The 19,002-nt window shown below is 40.6% G+C and overlaps 1 protein-coding gene across 2 annotated transcripts in view; it reads right to left on the reverse strand.

The window, feature by feature from the left end:
* The window catches only part of SVOPL (SVOP like), a 150,067-nt gene that overhangs the window by 91,969 nt on the left and 39,096 nt on the right, over nucleotides 1-19,002 (reverse strand). Inside the window, exons 2-7 of one of the 2 annotated variants that reach the window (XM_071215296.1) lie at nucleotides 16,317-16,444; nucleotides 16,054-16,145; nucleotides 12,103-12,201; nucleotides 6,456-6,527; nucleotides 4,143-4,267; nucleotides 3,114-3,177 (exon numbers count right to left, since the gene is read on the reverse strand). In XM_071215296.1, the coding sequence (XP_071071397.1) occupies nucleotides 3,114-3,177; nucleotides 4,143-4,267; nucleotides 6,456-6,527; nucleotides 12,103-12,201; nucleotides 16,054-16,145; nucleotides 16,317-16,398 (534 nt within the window). In that variant the 5' untranslated portion in view covers nucleotides 16,399-16,444. Of the gene's footprint in view, nucleotides 1-3,113; nucleotides 3,178-4,142; nucleotides 4,268-6,455; nucleotides 6,528-12,102; nucleotides 12,202-16,053; nucleotides 16,149-16,316; nucleotides 16,445-19,002 lie in introns of both variants that reach the window. The other variant, XM_058297437.2, reaches the window with a different exon arrangement.

A 19,002-nucleotide genomic window follows, 5' to 3' on the forward strand; every position in this document is an offset into this window, starting at 1 on the left:
CTAAATTCCTACATTCACATACTTAAATAAAATGCTTATCTGTGTATATACTGGACCTCTATATAGGCCCAGTAATTGGTGAGCTCCTCCCAGCTTAGGGGAGAAGGGAAAGAATCATTCCTGATGGCTACTTTATAAATGGCCCAGTGGACCGAGAAAAGTTTTCATTTGTCACAGTGTGCAGAGCATGAAGCTATTAGTGTGGGAGTCAGAGGTCCAGATTCTCTTTCTACTTCTGCCTTTACTGGTGGTGGACAGTACCACTTAACTCATTTAGGCGTCAGTTTCTTCATCGTTTAGATGGTCTGGAGCTACTTTATAAGTTCTGTAACCAGTGTCTAAGGTGGTATGACTTATAATATTACTTTAATTGTAATTGTTAGTTTAGCTTATTTCTTTTACTTGTTAGCTTACATTTACTGAGCAATTTATAACATTGCTGTAACCAGATGTTTGTTCCTTATTTACTGCACTTACTTAGAGCCCATTTGTTTAGCTTATCTCCATTCCTTATTAATATAGTTATCATATGATAATGATTCATAATATTTGTTAACTGAATGATCTATAAAATTACTGTAACCAGATGCTTTTTAATTATTTACAGCCAGACTGTACTTACCCCAGCTAGCTTTTCATCAATTTTGAAGGGCTCATACTTGCACACTCCCTATTAAACTGTAACTGAAATATAATCAGTCAATATATGACCTCCCTATCTCCTCCTTCCTTTGTTTGAATCCCATAAAAACCCTAAGCTCTTTAAACTCTGGGAGACATATTTGAGCTTTTTTCCCCTTCCTGTCTCCTTGCTTGGCTGTCCTGCAATAAAACTTTCCTCAAAATCCTGGTAGTTACAGCATTGATTTCTGTGCACATTGGTCAACTAGCCCTTGATCAATTTCTAAATATCTATGACCTCTGCACTTTGTCCCTAGGACCTAGACATACCATCCCCAGAATAACGTAGAAACTCCCTTGACCTACCCAGAAAATGGGAAAACAGGGCAAGGCAGGCCAAGAAAAGCAATGGCTCCTAAGCTTAGGCTCCCAGCCACTGCATTTCTTGGCACCATTTCAGATGTTTGCTTCAAAACCTTACAAATTAGCTGCCACTAATGACTTGAAAGGAGCCAGGAGAAGAAGCCTTCACTGTAAAAAAGGGAATACTTGGGTGTGGATGTGGTTCAAGCAGTTGAGTGCCCTCTTCCCATATGGGAGGTCCAGGTTTGGTTTCTGGTGCCTCTTAAAGAAAACAAACAAACAACAAGTAGACAACAAGCAAAAACAATGGGCAGACAATAAGCAAAAAATGGGCAAAAATGAATAAACAGATGAGGGAGCCATGGGGGAGATAGGGGGTGGGGTGGGAAGGGACTGCCCTTGCTAAATCTGTCCATGCCTCAAGGGGGCTGAGCTGTTACTTTTATTAGATAAAATAAGATGACTACTTGCATTGGGCTTTGCAGGGAGACATCCCTTTCTGTGAAAGGAATTTCCAGAAAATAAGAATAATTGACCAGCAGAGGCACTCCAAGAAAATGGAACCATGGAATGTACCCTATAGAATTGCAGACAAGCAACACCTGGTGATAAACCAGTTTTATCACAGGAGAGAGAGTTTATCAGATTGGACATACTATACTAACCAATGTATATCTGCTCCCCACTTTGTACAAGTCTATCTAAAATGGAAACAATGTCAGCCAATCAAAACATTTCCTCACTTGCCTCTGCATTGGCCCTATATAATCTTCTCCTTCCTACTCCCTCAGTGGAGCTTCCTTCTGCTTTCTAGGTGAGATGCTGCCCTACTTACGATCATAAAACTGTGAGCCTAAATTCTAGGTGAGATGCTGCCCTACCTACGATCATAAAACTGTGAGCCTAAATTTTAGGTTGTTGAAAAGTTTTTCTTTTAACATCACAGAGCAAAGACCCCCTGATGGTGAGGATGCACCAGTGGAGACAAACTAAAGTCAGCACAAATCACCCTGATGACAGGAGCAAAGAGATTCTGGATGACCCAAGAAATTCTTCTAAGAAACACAATCAGAAAGAGCAAAAGCCTCCGATGCAGAGGCCCTAAAGAGAAAAAAAGGAAAGAATCTTCTAGAGAAAATTTTTGGTGGATGAAAGTCCCTCTCTCAGCAAGAATCCTCAAAGAAAACTCAGATACCCACTTCTCAGGTTTTTAGAATTCAAAGACCAAACATGATCTTGGAAAATATTAGAAAGCAAAGGTTTTTTGTTGCTTTGTTTTAAGATTTGAAGTCTTTTTTAAAAAAATCCTGTTGTTACTGATATATGAGGCTTAGAGAAAAAATATACAGAAAACCAAGAGATAAAGAACTCTCATGACAAGCACATGATACGATCTTGCCCTCTGAGGGGATTCAGTGATAATCACAATATCTACAGAGTCAGGCCTGCTAGGAGATCAGGGGATGTGTAGGTGAAATCACCATCGTCCCTCCCAAGGAGCCAATTTAATCTCTACTTGACCTGTCAATATTTGGTAGCACATTTTCACAGCTGCATAGAAAACTACAAAAAGCCTTGCAGATTTGAGGGAGGATGAAAGAAAATAGTAAGAACTCAGCATACCAGAGAAACCACAGCTTGTGTAATGGCTTTTGCTTTGTAGCCACAGCCTCCAGCAGAGAGCCCAGCACACAGTAGCTATCCATATACATAGGTGGGTGAGCTATTGTTGAGCTGAGAACATTCACAGAAAGCAAAGGTTAAAGATACAAAGGTGGGGAGTGGGGAAAGGGACAAAATATGAGAACTGTGAGAAATAGGTATAGGCTCAAACATGGAGTTTCATATTGCCACAAATAACGAAAGGCTTGGCTGAAGGTGGGAAAAGACTGATGCTCAAAGCAACATTAGACTTACCCTTACCCAAGTGGTCTGAGTTAGAAATCCTGGCTCTGAAAATCTTGAAAACTAGACCTCTGCATTCAAGCATTCCCTGTGCTCCTTGGTTGATGCCAAATAAGAGGCAGTGTGCTAATCAAAGAACAATCAACAGGCCAGAAGAAAACCCACATACATCATATCCTATAAGATACAGAAGGCTGAGTAGAATTCATCCCTATTTATCTTACCTGAGACAAGGGTAGCATATAACCTCGATATTTTGTAGGCAAAAATTCAGTCTTTATAACTAGTCTAAACAGGAAAGGAGAAAAAAATCACAAGAATTTTGTTTTTATAAGACCACATAACGCTTTGTTTTTCATAATCATAATTTTTCTTGTCTTAGCAATAAAGAATTAAAAAACATAGAAGTTCATTATACACCAAAATATAATTGTTATATCTAACATTCATGGAAGAATACAATAAAAAGTAAACTGAACCATTCCCTTTTCTAAAATATACTTGGGAAATTAAAATACCTCCAAGAGATGGTCAGTAGTTTCCCCAACTAATGAGAACAGTCAAGGCACAGGTTTCTAATTAAATGCCTATTCATTTTCTGAATAAAAGAATAAATGGAATCACATCCCATCAGTTTCCCAATTGCTCTTCTCTGTTGCAGTTATTACCCAGGTTTTGTTAGGGTTTTTTTTGTTTGTTTTAACATAGTCATTGGGCTGTTCCCCAAGGGACATTTAAAAATTCTATTCCTCTAAGGCCCCGAAGCTCAGAGTGATGCTTAATTTATGCCTTAGGGAAGAACAATTCATCCCCTAAAACATTAATAATTAGGTGCCTTGACATCTCCTAATATATTCTAAGGAAAATTTGCTCCAAGGCACCCAGGAGAGAATAGCGGGAAGGCTCTGGTAAATTAAGGGAAGCTCCCAGAACCACATATACAACCAAATACTGCACATTTGCCCACAGGAGGGAAAAAGAAAGGCAGTATCACAGCTATTCCAATATATCCCACTGCTGGCAAATTCACTTTAGCCTTATTCACGATTAGGTAACACATGGGCAATCTAGCACTCTGCTAGCCTCGCCATCCCAACATCATTTTGGTGAGCAAATAGCTCTTAGTGGAATAAACAGCATAAGCAAAATCTATGAAGTCGCAGCTTATTGTTGATGATATTAGCGCATTAACCACAGTGTATGTGTATGTGTATCCTCTTTCTTGGGGGTCTCTACGTGAAAGCTTTATTTACCCTTGTGCATGGCCAGATACGCCACAGCCCACCATGGTCCGCAGGAAAACAAACCAGATGTACGAGGGAGAGAAAGAGGTCAGCAAGGAGAAGTAGGCTCCCCACAGGAACGAGATGAGCAAAACCTAAAGCAAAAAAAGAGGACTTACTAATGGAACCTGCCTCAGTGGAGGGAAAACCTAACTTCTGAGGGTGTCTATATAACATCAGTGATCCATATGGGAACAGAAAAGTGAAGGTAAAAATCAGTCTTTAGGCAATGACATCATACTGATAGGAACTTGAATTAGGGACAGAATTTTTTATTTTCCTTCTAGATGTCTGCTTCTAAGGGAACTAATCTACTGTGAGCTCACTGATCTCTCACAATTAAACAATTCAATTCACCCCAATCTGTGGTCTGAGCCCAGACCTTCCAAACTGACATCATTCTTCAGCACTACCCAACTGTGTCCATCCTCATTTGTGGCAGAAACCTGAACCTGTAAATAAAACTTACAAATCAGAAAGCAAAAATGTGCTTCCCTACTTACAGGGATTTAAGAGCACAACAAGGTAAAGTGTTGGAAAGAGTATAAAGAGAAAAAAAATTTTTAAGTTTTTGCTTTTTTTTTTTTTTTTGATTATAAGAATACAAGTTCACAGTAGAAATTTTGAAAAAATTCAGTGAAAAATAAAACAAAGTAAAAATCAACCTTGATTCTACAACCTAGAGAAAATACCATTAACAACAAATAACCTATTTTCTCTGTTTGTAAGGCAAAACATATTTTAAATTTACAAAATACTCTAGTAGAAAGAAGTACTGTAATATAAGCAGTCCCCTATTGCTGAATGCTGAGGTTGCTTCACAATTTCTCACTACTGAAATAAGCTGTGACATTTCTGTATGTAACTCTTTGTGGACTCTGATGATCTCAGCAGTCCAGATTTCTTGAAGGTGAGAGAGAATAGATATTTTCAAGGCTCTTGATTCATCCTTCCAGGTTGATGGTCAAAAAGTTGTGTTAGCCTATGAGGCTATCTATGCACTTGCAGGGCACAAAAATATCCATTTCAGCAGCATTCTTTCAGAAAAGAAAATTACTAATAGATTTGATATGGATTTGATACGGAAAACTTTGTGTCTTTCTATGTAATTTTCCTTTTGATAACTACCGCAATTGAACATTTTTTCTGGGCCTCTTGGCAATTTGTACTTCTTCCTTTACAAAATAACCTGGTCATGCTCTTTTCTGTTTGTTTTCTTTTTTGCATTCGGGTCTTCGGTTGGCAGAGTCCCCCAGTGCAACGTTTCCGCCTTGACTGGATGGATCCGTATGGAAGATGAGTCTCAGCGCTGCCTTGTGCTTGAGCAGGTTTATGCAGGCAGGCTCTTACAATGGTAATAGAGAGCATGCCAGTGTCATGGGCGTCTTAGTCAGGGGACTGTGCAATCGCCTGACCGGGAGGGGTCTCCCTCCAGAGACAACTTGGAATTCGGGGGGGTCCATTCCCTCTCACATATGCAGTCAGCCTGCGTCAGCTACCAGGTGCTTCTTTCATAAAAGGAGCTGTAAGTTATTCTTGTAGGGGTTGCCCTTTTTTAAGGTTTTGAAAGTCACGTCTGTGCTAAGGCTTCCTTAGCTGATGAAATATCCTGACTACGGTTACATCATGCTCGTGAGTGGCATATGACGTCAACCCCGTGAGATAATTTATGGGACGCTTCTGCTATTATTAATTTGGTAAACACAATGTTTCTTTGGAGTAAACCACATGGTTTTTTTCACATCAGTTTGTAAGGTCTTATGATTTTTTTAAAGATACTTTAAAATATACAGCCCATTCTATTAATGTTTTCCTTTGGGGTTTTTCCCTTTTTTGTTTAGGCTTAGAAAAGCCTTCCCCACCAGAAATCAGGTAAGTAAAGAAGAGAGATCTGGACTTGTAATCAGAACATATAGGCTTATGTCAGGATGTTTAATCTTAGCTGTCCTGTGACTTTAAACAAGTCAGTTGGTTTCAAAACTATGCCATAGTTAAGCAATAGGTAACTGTTTATATTTATACTTGCAAATTCCCACATTGTAATATGTTTCAATTATTATGCACATACATCAACTTCAAACATGGACTACAGTGGGCCTGATGTGGGGACAGGTACCTCTGTCAAAGACAAAAACGCCAGAAGTCCCATCTGGAATTCAGATGTTGGAGAAGAAAATTTCCCCACATTCTCTGTTGGGTATTGATAAAGAAGTGACCACTAAAGAGAAGCAGTGATTTTGCTACAAAAGAAAATTCTGAATCATACTTCCATGGCCAACCTACCTTCCAGCGACCGTATCTGTCAGCCAGCAGGCCAAAGAGGATGCTGAATACCATGTAGCCAAAAAACACCATCTGGAGGTGGCAGTGAGAAGAAAGATTATTCTCTAAGCAGAGTTTCTGCAATACATGAATTTCCCGCTTTAAGCATTCATCCATCTTAACCAAAAGTACTTTGGACATGTACAAGGGGTGGAAGTTAAAGACCAGGATACACAAACCTCTATCCCTGAAAGTGGTCATGGTGGCTGCCGGGGGTAGGGAGTGGGAGGAAGAGATGTGATGTGGGGCATTTTCAGGGGTTGGAGTTGTCCTGGGTGATGCTGCAGGGACAGTTACCAGACATTATATGTCCTCCCATGGCCCACTGGGTAGACTGTGGGAGAGTGTGGGCTATGGTGTGGACCATTGACCATGAGGTGCAGCAGTGCTCAGAGATGTATTCACCAAGTGCAATGAATGTCTCATGATGATGGACGAGGTTGTAGTTATGGGTGGAGGAGGGGGGTGAGGGGGGTGGGGGGTATATGGGGACCTCATATTTTTTTAATGTAACATTAAAAAAATAAAGAGAGAAATAAATAAATAAATATGCAATTCAATTATTAAAAAAAAAAACTCTATCGCCTTACTTCTATTTGATGATTTCAGGGCTTCAGGGGCTGATGTTTATGCGCCAAGCCCGATGGCACACGTTGGAGATGCTGCCCCCAGGTGGAAGCAGATGTCCAAGGAGCAGGTTAACTGCTTTCCCTTTAATTTGAGATAATGGTTTTGTCTGTACTCAGATGTATAATTGTAAATTTCCATTTTACTTTTTAAAATGTCTGTTTTTACTCACACCCTGTGTTAGTCCACACACGAGTTGATGCCGCTAGAAGCTGTCTTCTTTTATGTTATTACAGGTAAACAAACAAATCAATTATTTTATTTTTTTTTTTAAAGATTTATTTTTTATTTATTTAATTCCCCCCCTCCCCTGGTTGTCTGTTCTTGGTGTCTATTTGCTGCGTCTTGTTTCTTTGTCCGCTTCTGTTGTCGTCAGCGGCACGGGAAGTGTGGGCGGCGCCATTCCTGGGCAGGCTGCTCTTTCTTTTCACGCTGGGCGGCTCTCCTCACGGGCGCACTCCTTGCGCGTGGGGCTCCCCTACGCGGGGGACACCCCTGCGTGGCAGGGCACTCCTTGCGCGCATCAGCACTGCACATGGCCAGCTCCACACGGGTCAAGGAGGCCCGGGGTTTGAACCGCGGACCTCCCATATGGTAGACGGACGCCCTAACCACTGGGCCAAAGTCCGTTTCCCTCAATTATTTTAAAAACGTATTCAAAACAATTATAAATCCTAAGATAAACCTACCTATTTTCCTTACTTGTTCTTGCAATGGCTTAGCATACCCTGATAAATAAAATTCAAGGACCAGGATATGATACCAGTATTTTATCTCAGCCCGAATTGCAATCTGATGTCTCTGCCTTTAGGCTACTTATTTTTCTGCCCTCAAACAGTTCCAAGATTCCAAATTGCTTTCTCTACAATAAGAGCCCTGACTGATGCTTCCAGGAAATCAAAAGAATTGTGTTAGCTTGAATTTCTAACACCTTTTCAATGAAAAAGACATGTTTCTCTCCAGTTGCTTGCTTTGCTTTCTCTTCCTTTCCCTTTCTCTTCACAAGGATGACAAATGCATTTTTTTACACAAGGAACTATAAAAACCACCATAGCTATTCTTGAACTACAAAAGCAATGATTTTCCCCCCATGCACTATACTTTCTGGATTAGAAATTGGTGTGGGAAAAAGCCAATGATTTCCAAATGCTAGTCCTAGGATAAATGCTGTGCCATAATGAAAATGTAATCATTCCTTAGCAAGATGGTAAAAATAAGGACAATGTGATATATTTCACATAAACCTAAAAGTTATTAAATATGAAAGGCTCTATTCTGGGATAATTTTCTTCCTAATTGTTGGTATTAACATGCCCTTCTTCTTCTGGAATAATGATATAATAGTAGTTGACAGCTGGATTTTCTTCCTCTTTTTCTAACAGTTATACTTGGGAATTTTTTTTTTTTAATTGTAAACCCTATGTTATCCACTCAATTTAAAAAAAAAAATTTAAACCAGTTGGTGAATCTCAATTTGGGTACCTAAAATTAAGCAGTTTCTATTGTGGAACCAGAAGTTATCAAACTCTCTCCAAGAAGAGAAAGATGAATATCTTAATATCTCTCTTGTGGACAAGACTTAAAGAAAAAGAAACAAGGCAGAAAGAAAACTAGCTCTTTGGACTTATAACTTGTGTATTTAGATGTTGTGTTGTAAAATAACTTTGTTAATAAGGAGACTGAATTGGGAACTGGATTAAATTAGGTTAGCTAATTAGTAAAGCTGAAGTAGGTAAACAAGGTTAAATTTAAATTTTACTGTATTCTATTACCTCCTATAAATGGCAAAATTTTTTCCCTTTTTTTCTTTACATAGAATGGAGGGAAAACAAGACTTCCTAATACTGAGCTGTTTGTAAGCCTGTCTGGGACAAAAACCGTGATTCAAAGCTTATATGCTCTGTAACTCTTTTTGAGAGACAGTCATAAATCTCTCTCTCTCTCTCTATCTCACTCTCACTCTTTCTCTCTCTCTTTCCTGCAACTTTTTTTTTTTTAATATTTATTTTATTTATTTCTCTCCCCTTCTTCCCTGCCCCAGTTGTCTGTTCTCTGTGTCCGTTTGCTGCATGTTCTTCTTTTTGTCTACTTCTGTTGTCATCGACATGGAAATCTGTGTTTCTTTTTTTTTTTTTAAAGATTCATTTATTTATTTCTCTCCCCTTTCCCCCAACACCCTGGTTGTCTATTCTCTGTGTCTATTTGCTGCATCTTCTTTGTCTGCTTCTGTTGTTGTCAGCGGCTTGGGAATCTGTGTTTCTTTTTGTTGTGTCATCTTGCTGCGTCAGCTCTCCATGTGTGCCGCGCCATTCTTGGGCAGGCTGCACTTTCTTTCGCTCTGGGCAGCTCTCCTTATGGGGCGCACTCCTTGTGCGTGGGGCTCCCCTACACGGGTGACACTCCTGTGTGGCACAGCACTCCTTGGGTGCATCAGCACTGCGCATGGGCCAGCTGCCCACAGGTCAAGGAGGCCCAGGATTTGAACTGCGGACCTCCCATGTGGTAGACAGACACCCTATCCACTGGACCAAGTCCGCTTCCCAGCAATTTCTTATTTTTAGTTTAAAAATAACTCTGATGTTTCCAGTTCAAATACCACAGGAAGATTTTTTCTTCACTGCTATCTGCTTCTAATCACAAAATGTGAGACAATTTACCCACAATCCTTAAGGCTACTTAGGCCATGTCGTCCAAGAAGTGGAGTTGGCATTAGAGGATAGGGAGACTGGGAAGGGTGAAAATGTTGCCTCTTTTCTAAACATGTGGACACTTCCTGTTAACAAGGTTGTTGCAAACGAGCCCAGGCGACACATACCAAAGTCTGATGGGACTTACAGCCAGGAAGAAAAATGACAGAGACTAAAGGACCGGAGGAGGTAGGGAACTTGGAGCAGGAAACAATCACATCTTGGTGAGTTTAATTACCTGCAGAAGAGTCTTCTGGGCTCACAAAGTAAGCCAAGCAACTGGAGCCTCTTGAGGCACCATTAGGGAGCAACATAAATGCAACCAATGAAATATGGGCTATAGGTATAGAAACTGCACCAGGCAATACAGTTTTGTGGAAGTGACAAACGCCAGTGCCACACCTGGATCTCCAACATTTTCAGGAATTAACACCAACACACCTACAAACCAACTTGGGGCATGAAACTGTTATAGTTAGACAACATTACAGTGATCAGTCTAAAGCTACAAGGATGGACAAGGTATAAGTAATGCTTTCTCAGATGTAATTATTTTAAATGTGGAAGGAAATGAAAAACAGATGAGTCACTTCATGGCAAGTCCTTTGGTTATTTTTACTTATACCTTCTCATTTCTAAAAGTATTAGAGCTTAAAAAATAAAGGAACAAGTGCAACAAAATTAGCAGAGGAATTTTAAAGAGAAACAGCACTAAAAAAATAAGGACATTTGCTGTGATTATTGGGCATAAAATTGGGCTCCAAGTTTCCCAGCTTCCAGACACAGAAAGAAACACAATTGGGCATAAAACACATTATTGAGAGGAAAACTCAGATCAGTTCCCTGTGTAAGGAGGAATTTTCCCTGGTACCAACACAGATTAAAATTGATGGTGGTTAAGGGCAATGAGTGAAAGGCAGGGATGGGTTCCTTGAGGACACTCCTTCCTAGCAGCCCACATGGCCATAAGGCAGGGCAATGGATGGTAGTCTTCTGGCATTATCCACTGCCAGCTTTAGACCCTAGTTCTCACTCTAATGCAGCCATACGCTCTTCCTAGGCTGGTGCCATCTGACTCTATCATCCTCTATCACCATACTCTCCCTACTGCCCCCCACTCCCCTTTTTCAGTGAGGATTTTGGCTCTTTCTATTAAGTCCTGCCATCATGTAAGCCAGCTTCAATACCCAAGTAATTAACCCCTCCTCTCTCACCTAATAGTTCCTTGACCTCTTCTGTTGACATGACCACCTCGGCTGATGTTACCTCCTAAACATTTCCAGAACTCACTCTCATCTCCACGCAACCGCCACAGCCTCCCAACTGGGATTCCACCCCCCAGCATCACTGCCCTCAGAGTTCTTAGAAGAGTAGTCACAACCCTTCTTAAAGCCCTCCCATTGACTCTCCATCATCCACAGCTATGGTTTCAAACATTTTTAATGTATGAAAAGTCTCTTTTAAGGTTAAAAAAAATTTTTAAGATATGTTTTATTATCCACTTAATGAGAAATATGACTATTAAGTTAATGGTTTTTTACATGAAATGAATTGTTTTGCAAAATGGTAACTTGAAAAACTAATATGTATTTGTGTTAGATTTTTTTTATCAACATAAATATAATGCTTGGGTGGACTGTGGACTGGGGCCCACTGCTGGGAGCAGCGGCCAACAGAATGGAGCCCAGGCATGCACTTTGAGATGCTCTTGGCCCTGTCTCTCTCTACAGCCTCATCAACTGATGCTCTTTTTCACCTGCCAGTAAAGCAGCGTGGAACAGCCGGTAAGGCCCCCAACACATGCACACACACACACAAGTATCCATACACAGCCTGCTGGCAAATAATTGGTACTTACTACACATATTTAGAAGAATGGTGGATAACCTTAATTCTACTTTGAAATAAACCTTCATATACAGTTCAAAAGGCTATTTTAATGGCCTTTCAGAAATGTTGAATGCCTAACACAAAGTGATTTGGTGATTAAGCCACTATGGTCCAACTAAGTAGCCTTTTAGTGTACTCATTTAACTCATGTCTCAAGGGTCACTTTCCCTGATTTGCATTTCTCTCTACTGGGCTCTTTTTAGGGGCTAGAGAGTAAACAGTTTAGGGTTACACTCCCTACAGGGCAGGGTAAAGGGAAGAGGGGACTTGAATGTCAGGTTCAGCCTGCAAACCCATGAGCTTTGGAAGCCAATGCACCACAAGGTGAGGGTCTTTTGACTCTTGTCCTATGGGAAAGGGAAGGGGAGAAGCTCCATTCATAGCACAGGAAGTCAGGCACTCACCGTGGTCACCAATGCCACCTGCCAGTTCTCCAGTTGCCATTCACAGCGGATGACAGGAGACACAACAGCTATCAGCATGATCTCCATGGCCTCAACAATCTGGGAGAGAATGGCATGTCTAAGTGCTGGCTTGTTATCCCTTCTTCCCAGGACTGCCTATGTCATCCTTCCCAGCCTTAACCCCGTCTCTCCCCACTCCTTCAACCCCTCGCATCCCATTTATGAAGCATCTTTTGTATACCCGGCACTGCTGGTTGGGTGAAAAAGTATAGAACTTTGGCTTCCACGGATGTGACATTTATGATTTGAACAATTTAAGAGGTCTTCAAAGTTTATGGCATATATTCACATACATACTGCTAGTCCATTCATTTGTACTTTAGATAACTGTGAGGTTGTGGGGTCTGGGAGGCAGGGCAGTCACTTAACTAGTGGGTGAACCTAGCTAATCACCAGCAAGCACATCAACCTAGCTTTGCTGTTCTATACTCATCATGAAAATCCTAGGTTGTACTCCTTGCAAATGCATTTTTAAAATAGTTCTTGATCTCGAGAAGCTGGGAGGAGGAGACAAGATTCATGAAAACTGGAAAATAAAGCACATATTAAATACAAAATAATGAGATCATCGTTGGGGAAGAAGGACTGTTTTGCAAACTTAGTGTAAGATGCATTACTAAATATTTCTCTCAGGGCTACTAAATATGTCTTTCAATGCAAAGTTTGAATATCTTCCTTTTTCCTTATCTTACATTCCATTACAGGGTAAGTTTATCTCCCAGGGAAAGAAAGAACTAGATGTTTGAAAAATCACTTTTAGAACAAAAAGAAATAGATGATAGACTTAGGCACAAGAAAATGAAGAAAGATTTAAGGATGATTCTAAGGTTTTGTACCAGGAGGAAATGAGCACTGACATCTCCAAGGGTATCAGGAAGGAAAGGAGGAAATAAAGGGGCAAATAGTGAATTTTGTGGGGACGTGTTCTGTTGATAACATTGATATTTATATGGCTTACAACACTATATTTGTGTAACTCAGAATTTTGGGTAAGAAAGGTAAAACCATGCCAGCTAATGTGAGAATTTGAAGTGTATCAATGGTTAGTTCCCACCAGACATTAGTCATTTCAGAGTTCATATACAAGACTTGCATATCTGAGCTCAGAATGTATCATGAAGCAGAGATAGCATGACTAAGTAAGAAGAGAATTTGATTCATGCTCCCTCAGTATGAAGGACAGTTGGGTCAATATCAATTAGGCCTCCGTTTCTCCAAATGGTCTTGGGAGGAAATAAGGCAATAAGGGGTAAGCCCCGCCAACTCTGATAGCACTGGGGCAGAGGGGTGCAGAGAGGGACAGCACTGCATAAAACGGTCTCAGGAGTGTTTATGGGAGATGTGAAGATGGCCAGGACTTAGGAGTCCCATTCACATACATCCTGGTCACCTGAGGCCCTGAGGTCCACCTACTGCTCCACCTGCCTCTGCACAGGGTCAGCCCGGCCATGGGCATCACTGTTAACACATCTATCCTGATTAGAAGATTCTGGTCCACAAAGCATCCCATAGGAGGACCAAGGAAGGAAGTTGGTTACCATACCCAAATAAATAGTTCTATTTTCCTTTGTGGTTGTGATAGAGGGAGACCTGGTAAAGAGCCCTTCCCAGAAAGTGGGCTGGGAAGAACTGAGAAAAACCATAAAAACACTCCAAGACCAAAAGCCATTTCAAAACATCAAGTGTAAATGTACAAGACATACGATTCCTAAGACTGTGATTCTGGAGACGGACATCTGGGGACACCTAGGTAGAGGCAAAAATTGCCTTTTGGAAAGGAGGTACAACAGCACCCACCCCCTTTCTAGCACAGTTAGCTAGAGGGATGCTTTTCCTTTGTGTGGGTAGTTTGCTTAATTTGGGGAGGTAAAATTTCCACATTTTCTTTTCACTTACTAGAGGGTTGTTATGGAAGAAAAGACAGAATTCACAATATTTGAAAGAGAAAGGAGTACCTAGAACAGAGGGTTTCTAACTTTTAAGCTGAGGGGCAATTTCTTCTAATGAAACCCGTCAAAGAAAAAAAATGCAATGGACAATGTTAAACAAACAAGGAAACTTCTTCATTCAGGGACTGCTTAGCAGAGAGAGAAAACAACTCAACTAGGTGGAAACAAAGGACAGCCAGCTTCTTAAGGGCCCAAAGTAGGTTTGAAGAAAAGCCCTATAAGATGGAGGGGGCTGGGCAGGTACGTTGACCCTTAGGGTGGGTGAATGATTTACTGAGGTTGCAATGAGGACCACTTGATTTGAAATATTTTCCTTTGGGGTAATTAGGGCACCTGGAGTCTCTAAGGACTAAGGGAGGTGGAGGAAGTTAAGGAACTGCCTAGTTAGGAACCTCTCAGGTACTTGGGTAGTATAAGTGAGAGGGAAAGGGGAGGTCGGGGGCAAACGTGATAAAGTAGTTAGGGTCTGAAGTTGTCCTCTTGCAGTCTGCATTGTTTTTCTCTGTGGTCCCTCAGCAGCAAGATTAGTTTCAAGTTAGTCAGGAGTGGGGGATGGGGTATCAGGAGCATGCAAAGAGTAAAGCTGGCAGCTTGGTCAAGAAAAAGTAACAGCCTTGGCCAAATCATACTAGAAAACCAAATAGGCAAAAAACAGAAGTAGAGATGTTTGGGTTGAAGGTGGGAGGGAGCTGATAGTAAAACCCTGCACATTCATACCTACTTGCCCATCCAAATATAGAAATCTTATTTTGGAGCCTAGTAGAGACCTCACCTTATGGAAGAGGAAATGTTCTCAAAGCAGAAGTAGGAGAAAACTTGCCTTTCGCTGTGTACTAGTGCAATGCTTTCAAGAGATGCACCAGATGTTCCCATGTGCTGCTTTCAGCTCACATTTTTCTTTTTCTTACACCCATTAGCTGAGTGTAGAGGGTCAGGACTCTCTTGTGTTTACTGACTGAGCTCCTTCTTAGGTATCTCTACCCTCCTTCCCGAAACCCTTGTTATGTTGAGTACTTGGCCTAGGTTTCCATAGTCTCACAATCATTATCTTTATGTGTCTCAAAGTGAAGTTCCTCACACAGTCCCACTCAAGTGGTTTTGACCTTGTATATCACTGCTATGAAAGCCCTGGGGTTGCACTGTCATTCTTTTTTATTTTTAACATTTATTTTTTATTTATTTCTCTCCCCTTACTCGCCCCCCCCCCGCCCCGCCCCAGTTCTCTGCTTTCTGTGTCCATTCGCTGTGTGTTCTTCTGTGTCCACTTACATTCTTGTCAGTGGCACCGGGAATCTGTGTCTCTTTTTGTTGTGTCATCTTGCTGCGTCAGCTCTCCATGTGTGCAGCACCCCACAGGGCAGCTCTCCTTATGGGGTATACTCCTTGCGTATGGGGCTCTCCTATGCAGGGGACACCCCTGCATGGCACAGCACTCCTTGCACGCATCAGCACTGCACATGGGCCAGCTCCACACGGGTCAGGAGGCCCTGGGTTTGAACCCTGGACCTCCCATGTGGTAGATGGATACTCTATCACTTGAGCCAAATCTTCTTCCCACTGTCACTCTCTTTTCCTCAAAATAGTTGATAGTAAATAACAAACCTTCAGTGTTTCTTAAAGGATCTGGAAAGCTATAATTACAACAAGCATCCCATGTGATGCTTATGCATTAACTATTAAAGAACCACTGTTTCTAATTTTATATAATATCATAGTTTACTCCTCTTCCCAATACTTCACTTTAAAGCATTTTTACAAAACAGAGAGACACAGATATTCATTTGTTCATAATCAAACACCAGCCAGTGGTAGATGAAAATTATTTTTGGATTGTCAACCTTATAGCATTCCTCCTCTGAATGGACAACCAATACTTGGAGATCAGGGTTAGATTCTATGATACTAGCATCAGAGAATTACATGATCTCCAAAGAGCACTCACCCCAGTGCTGCCCATGATCAGAAACAAGGCAATGTGGAAGCGTCCGAATCCAATGGTCTCCACTGCATCTTCCACGGTGAATGTCTTTGACTCTACTAAGGAAAGGCAAATGAAAGAAACAGCTTCTGGTGGGAAGGGAATGTGGAATTATTGCTCACTTTTAGAGGGTGTTGGAAAACCAATTCATTATTATTATAAGAACAAATACATGGGCAAAAATTAAGCAGCAGCTTGAGTGCTGGAAACTTCTATGATACACTTACCCTTTTGCTGTGGCTCTGGGGCTGCTAGGCTCAGCTTCCGAAGGCTAATGATAGTGACTGGCTCCCTCTTCTTTGTCGCCATTTTCTAAATGTTCAATTTTCCCACACAGCTTCCCTGATGGAAGTGACTGAGAGAAAAAGGAAAGAAACAAAAGTGTTAACTGAATGTATATTACATGCCAGCCATGTTACACATAAAGTTTCAATGAACCTTCACAGCTATCTTATGATATATTTTCACTCTCATTTATAAATGGCCTCTGGAACCAGTCTGCTCAATGTTTAATTTCTTTCTCTAATAGTTATTAGTTGTGTGACTTTGAGGAATTTGCCCTTTGCGTACCTCAGTTTACTCATCTCTAAAATGGGGATAATAGTACCTAGTTCTCAAGGTTGTTATATGGATTGAGTGAATTTATAGAAAGTGATTAGCCCATGGCTGGCACTAGTACTTGGCGGGCATGTACTGATATAAATAGCTATGTTCTTCTGACTATCTACTAAGGGTATACTTTGTGTTGACCATTGTGCTAAGTACTTGATATATATTTATACCTGTATAAATTATCTCCTTCATTCTTCACAGGAAGTTTTAGGTAGGTACTATTATCTATCCCCATCTTACATGTAAGGAACCTGAGATTTGGGGAGCTTAAATTGCCAAAATGGACCACCAGACAATGGCCACTTGTGGCTATTAACCAAACCTAAAGGGCCAGGTGCAGGTCTTGACAGTTTGACCAATAGCCTCCACAAATTAGAAGTAAAGATGGTCTTCACTATAGAAAAAAAATAATAGACAGCACTTTACATTTCCATAGTTCCTATGATTTACAGCATGCTATCTCATATCTCATTTTCATTTAACACTGACAGAACCCCATTGAACATTTCTTTTTCTTGCCCTTTTATGGATTTAAAATAGATTCTTAACCTTAAAAATCAAAAGAAAACTGTGTATCAAGTTGGTGAATTAACCATACAGAGAAAAATTTTCACATGACTTTAAGACAATAATTGAAGCTGTATATACCTAGTGCAGAGATTCTTAACAAGGGGTCCATGAGCTTGAATTAAAATTCAAAAACAATTATTGTGGGGAAGCAGATGTGGCTCAAGTGATAGAGCTTCCGCCTACCATATGAGAGGACCTGGGGCCTCCTGGTGAAAAAGAAGAAGAGAGAGCATGCCTGCACACCAAGCAAATGCCCGCATGGTAAGCCAGTGCCCAGTGCAAGAGAGTCATGTAAAAAAGATGATGATGCATCAAAAGCGAGACAAGGGGAGAGTCCAGGTGAAGTGCAGCAGAAACCAGGAACTGAGGTGGCACAATTGACAGGGAACCTCTCTCTCCATCAGAGGTCCCCAGGATCGAATTCTGATGAATCCTAGAGGAGAGAAAATGAGAAGAGAAGACAACACAAACAGCAAAAACAGCAGGGCAGGAGGAGGGGATGGGGGGGGCAAGAAAGAAAGAAATAAATAAATCTTTTTTTAAAAAATTGTGGAGATGTGTTGGTGCAGGTATGGTATATTTATTAAAAAATACACAGTACAGTGTGGTCCATGGTTTTCACCTTAGTGACAAAGGAGTCTGTGGAACAAAAACAGTTAAGAACCACTGACCTAGTGGGATAAACAGAAATCCTAAACAGCTCTCAGTAATTATATTGTTAGCAATAATATTGGTATCAATATATATATTGTTGGATAAAGCAAATAATTATGTTATTAGGAATCAAGATTTTCAATGTAAGAGAAGAGAAATGATTGCAAATCCAGTTATGTAAAAGCCATATAATCCTAATTTTGAATTAGAAATATGAATTCATTATGTACTTTAGTATATCTATGATGTAGATATCATATATATGGAGTGTGTGTCCTAGCTCTATTCTCTGAAAGAGCCTAGAAAAAATGACCAATGATCATTTATAGAGCTGAGACTGGTTTCTTAGCCATTTCCCACTAAAAATAACCCGGGCTTTGGAGATAAGTGGTTGATTCTGTATCTGGGGCAGGAAATATATAGTTTGAGCCTGGAACATCTTGTCATACCAAATAGCAAGGAAGACATCAAGAATTGCTGGGGTTGTAACAAAAGTTTACAGGATTCACTTGAAAAGGTTTCTACTTGTCAAATATGGGACAATGTGAGCATTTGAAAAAAAAGACTGCAAAGAATTGAAACATAAAGATGTTAAAATGCATTCATTCACTGTGAAACTAAAATGAAGAACTCATTCACCATCTTTGAAGAATGCTAAGACACTAACGCATTATTCTGAAAACAGATATCTTGCCTTTCTTCCATAAACTAACTGTACACCTCAGTTGGAGGAAGATATTCTTTATAGAAGAATTTCAGCTAATGCAGACAGAAGGAATGATAGAATTAAATTACTACCATTTTGCAACTCCTAATGAAACAATGGATCTAGGAGCTACCATCACAAATACTACACAATGGATTGGCTCAAACAATGGGAATATATTGGTCCATGGTTTTGAGAGTAGAAGTCCAAAATCAAGATCTCAGCAAGGCTTGCTTTCTCCCAGAATCTGTAGAGCAATCCCTGGGGTTTTTTGGCTTGTGTCTTTGTCTCCCCTCAAATGGTGATCATTCTCTCCTTGTGTCTCCTCTCCAGTTTCCACTGACTTCTTGCTTTTTCCTGTGTTCTTCTCT

The sequence above is a fragment of the Dasypus novemcinctus genome, chromosome 5, assembly GCF_030445035.2.
Source record: "Dasypus novemcinctus isolate mDasNov1 chromosome 5, mDasNov1.1.hap2, whole genome shotgun sequence".
NCBI lineage: Eukaryota > Metazoa > Chordata > Mammalia > Cingulata > Dasypodidae > Dasypus > Dasypus novemcinctus.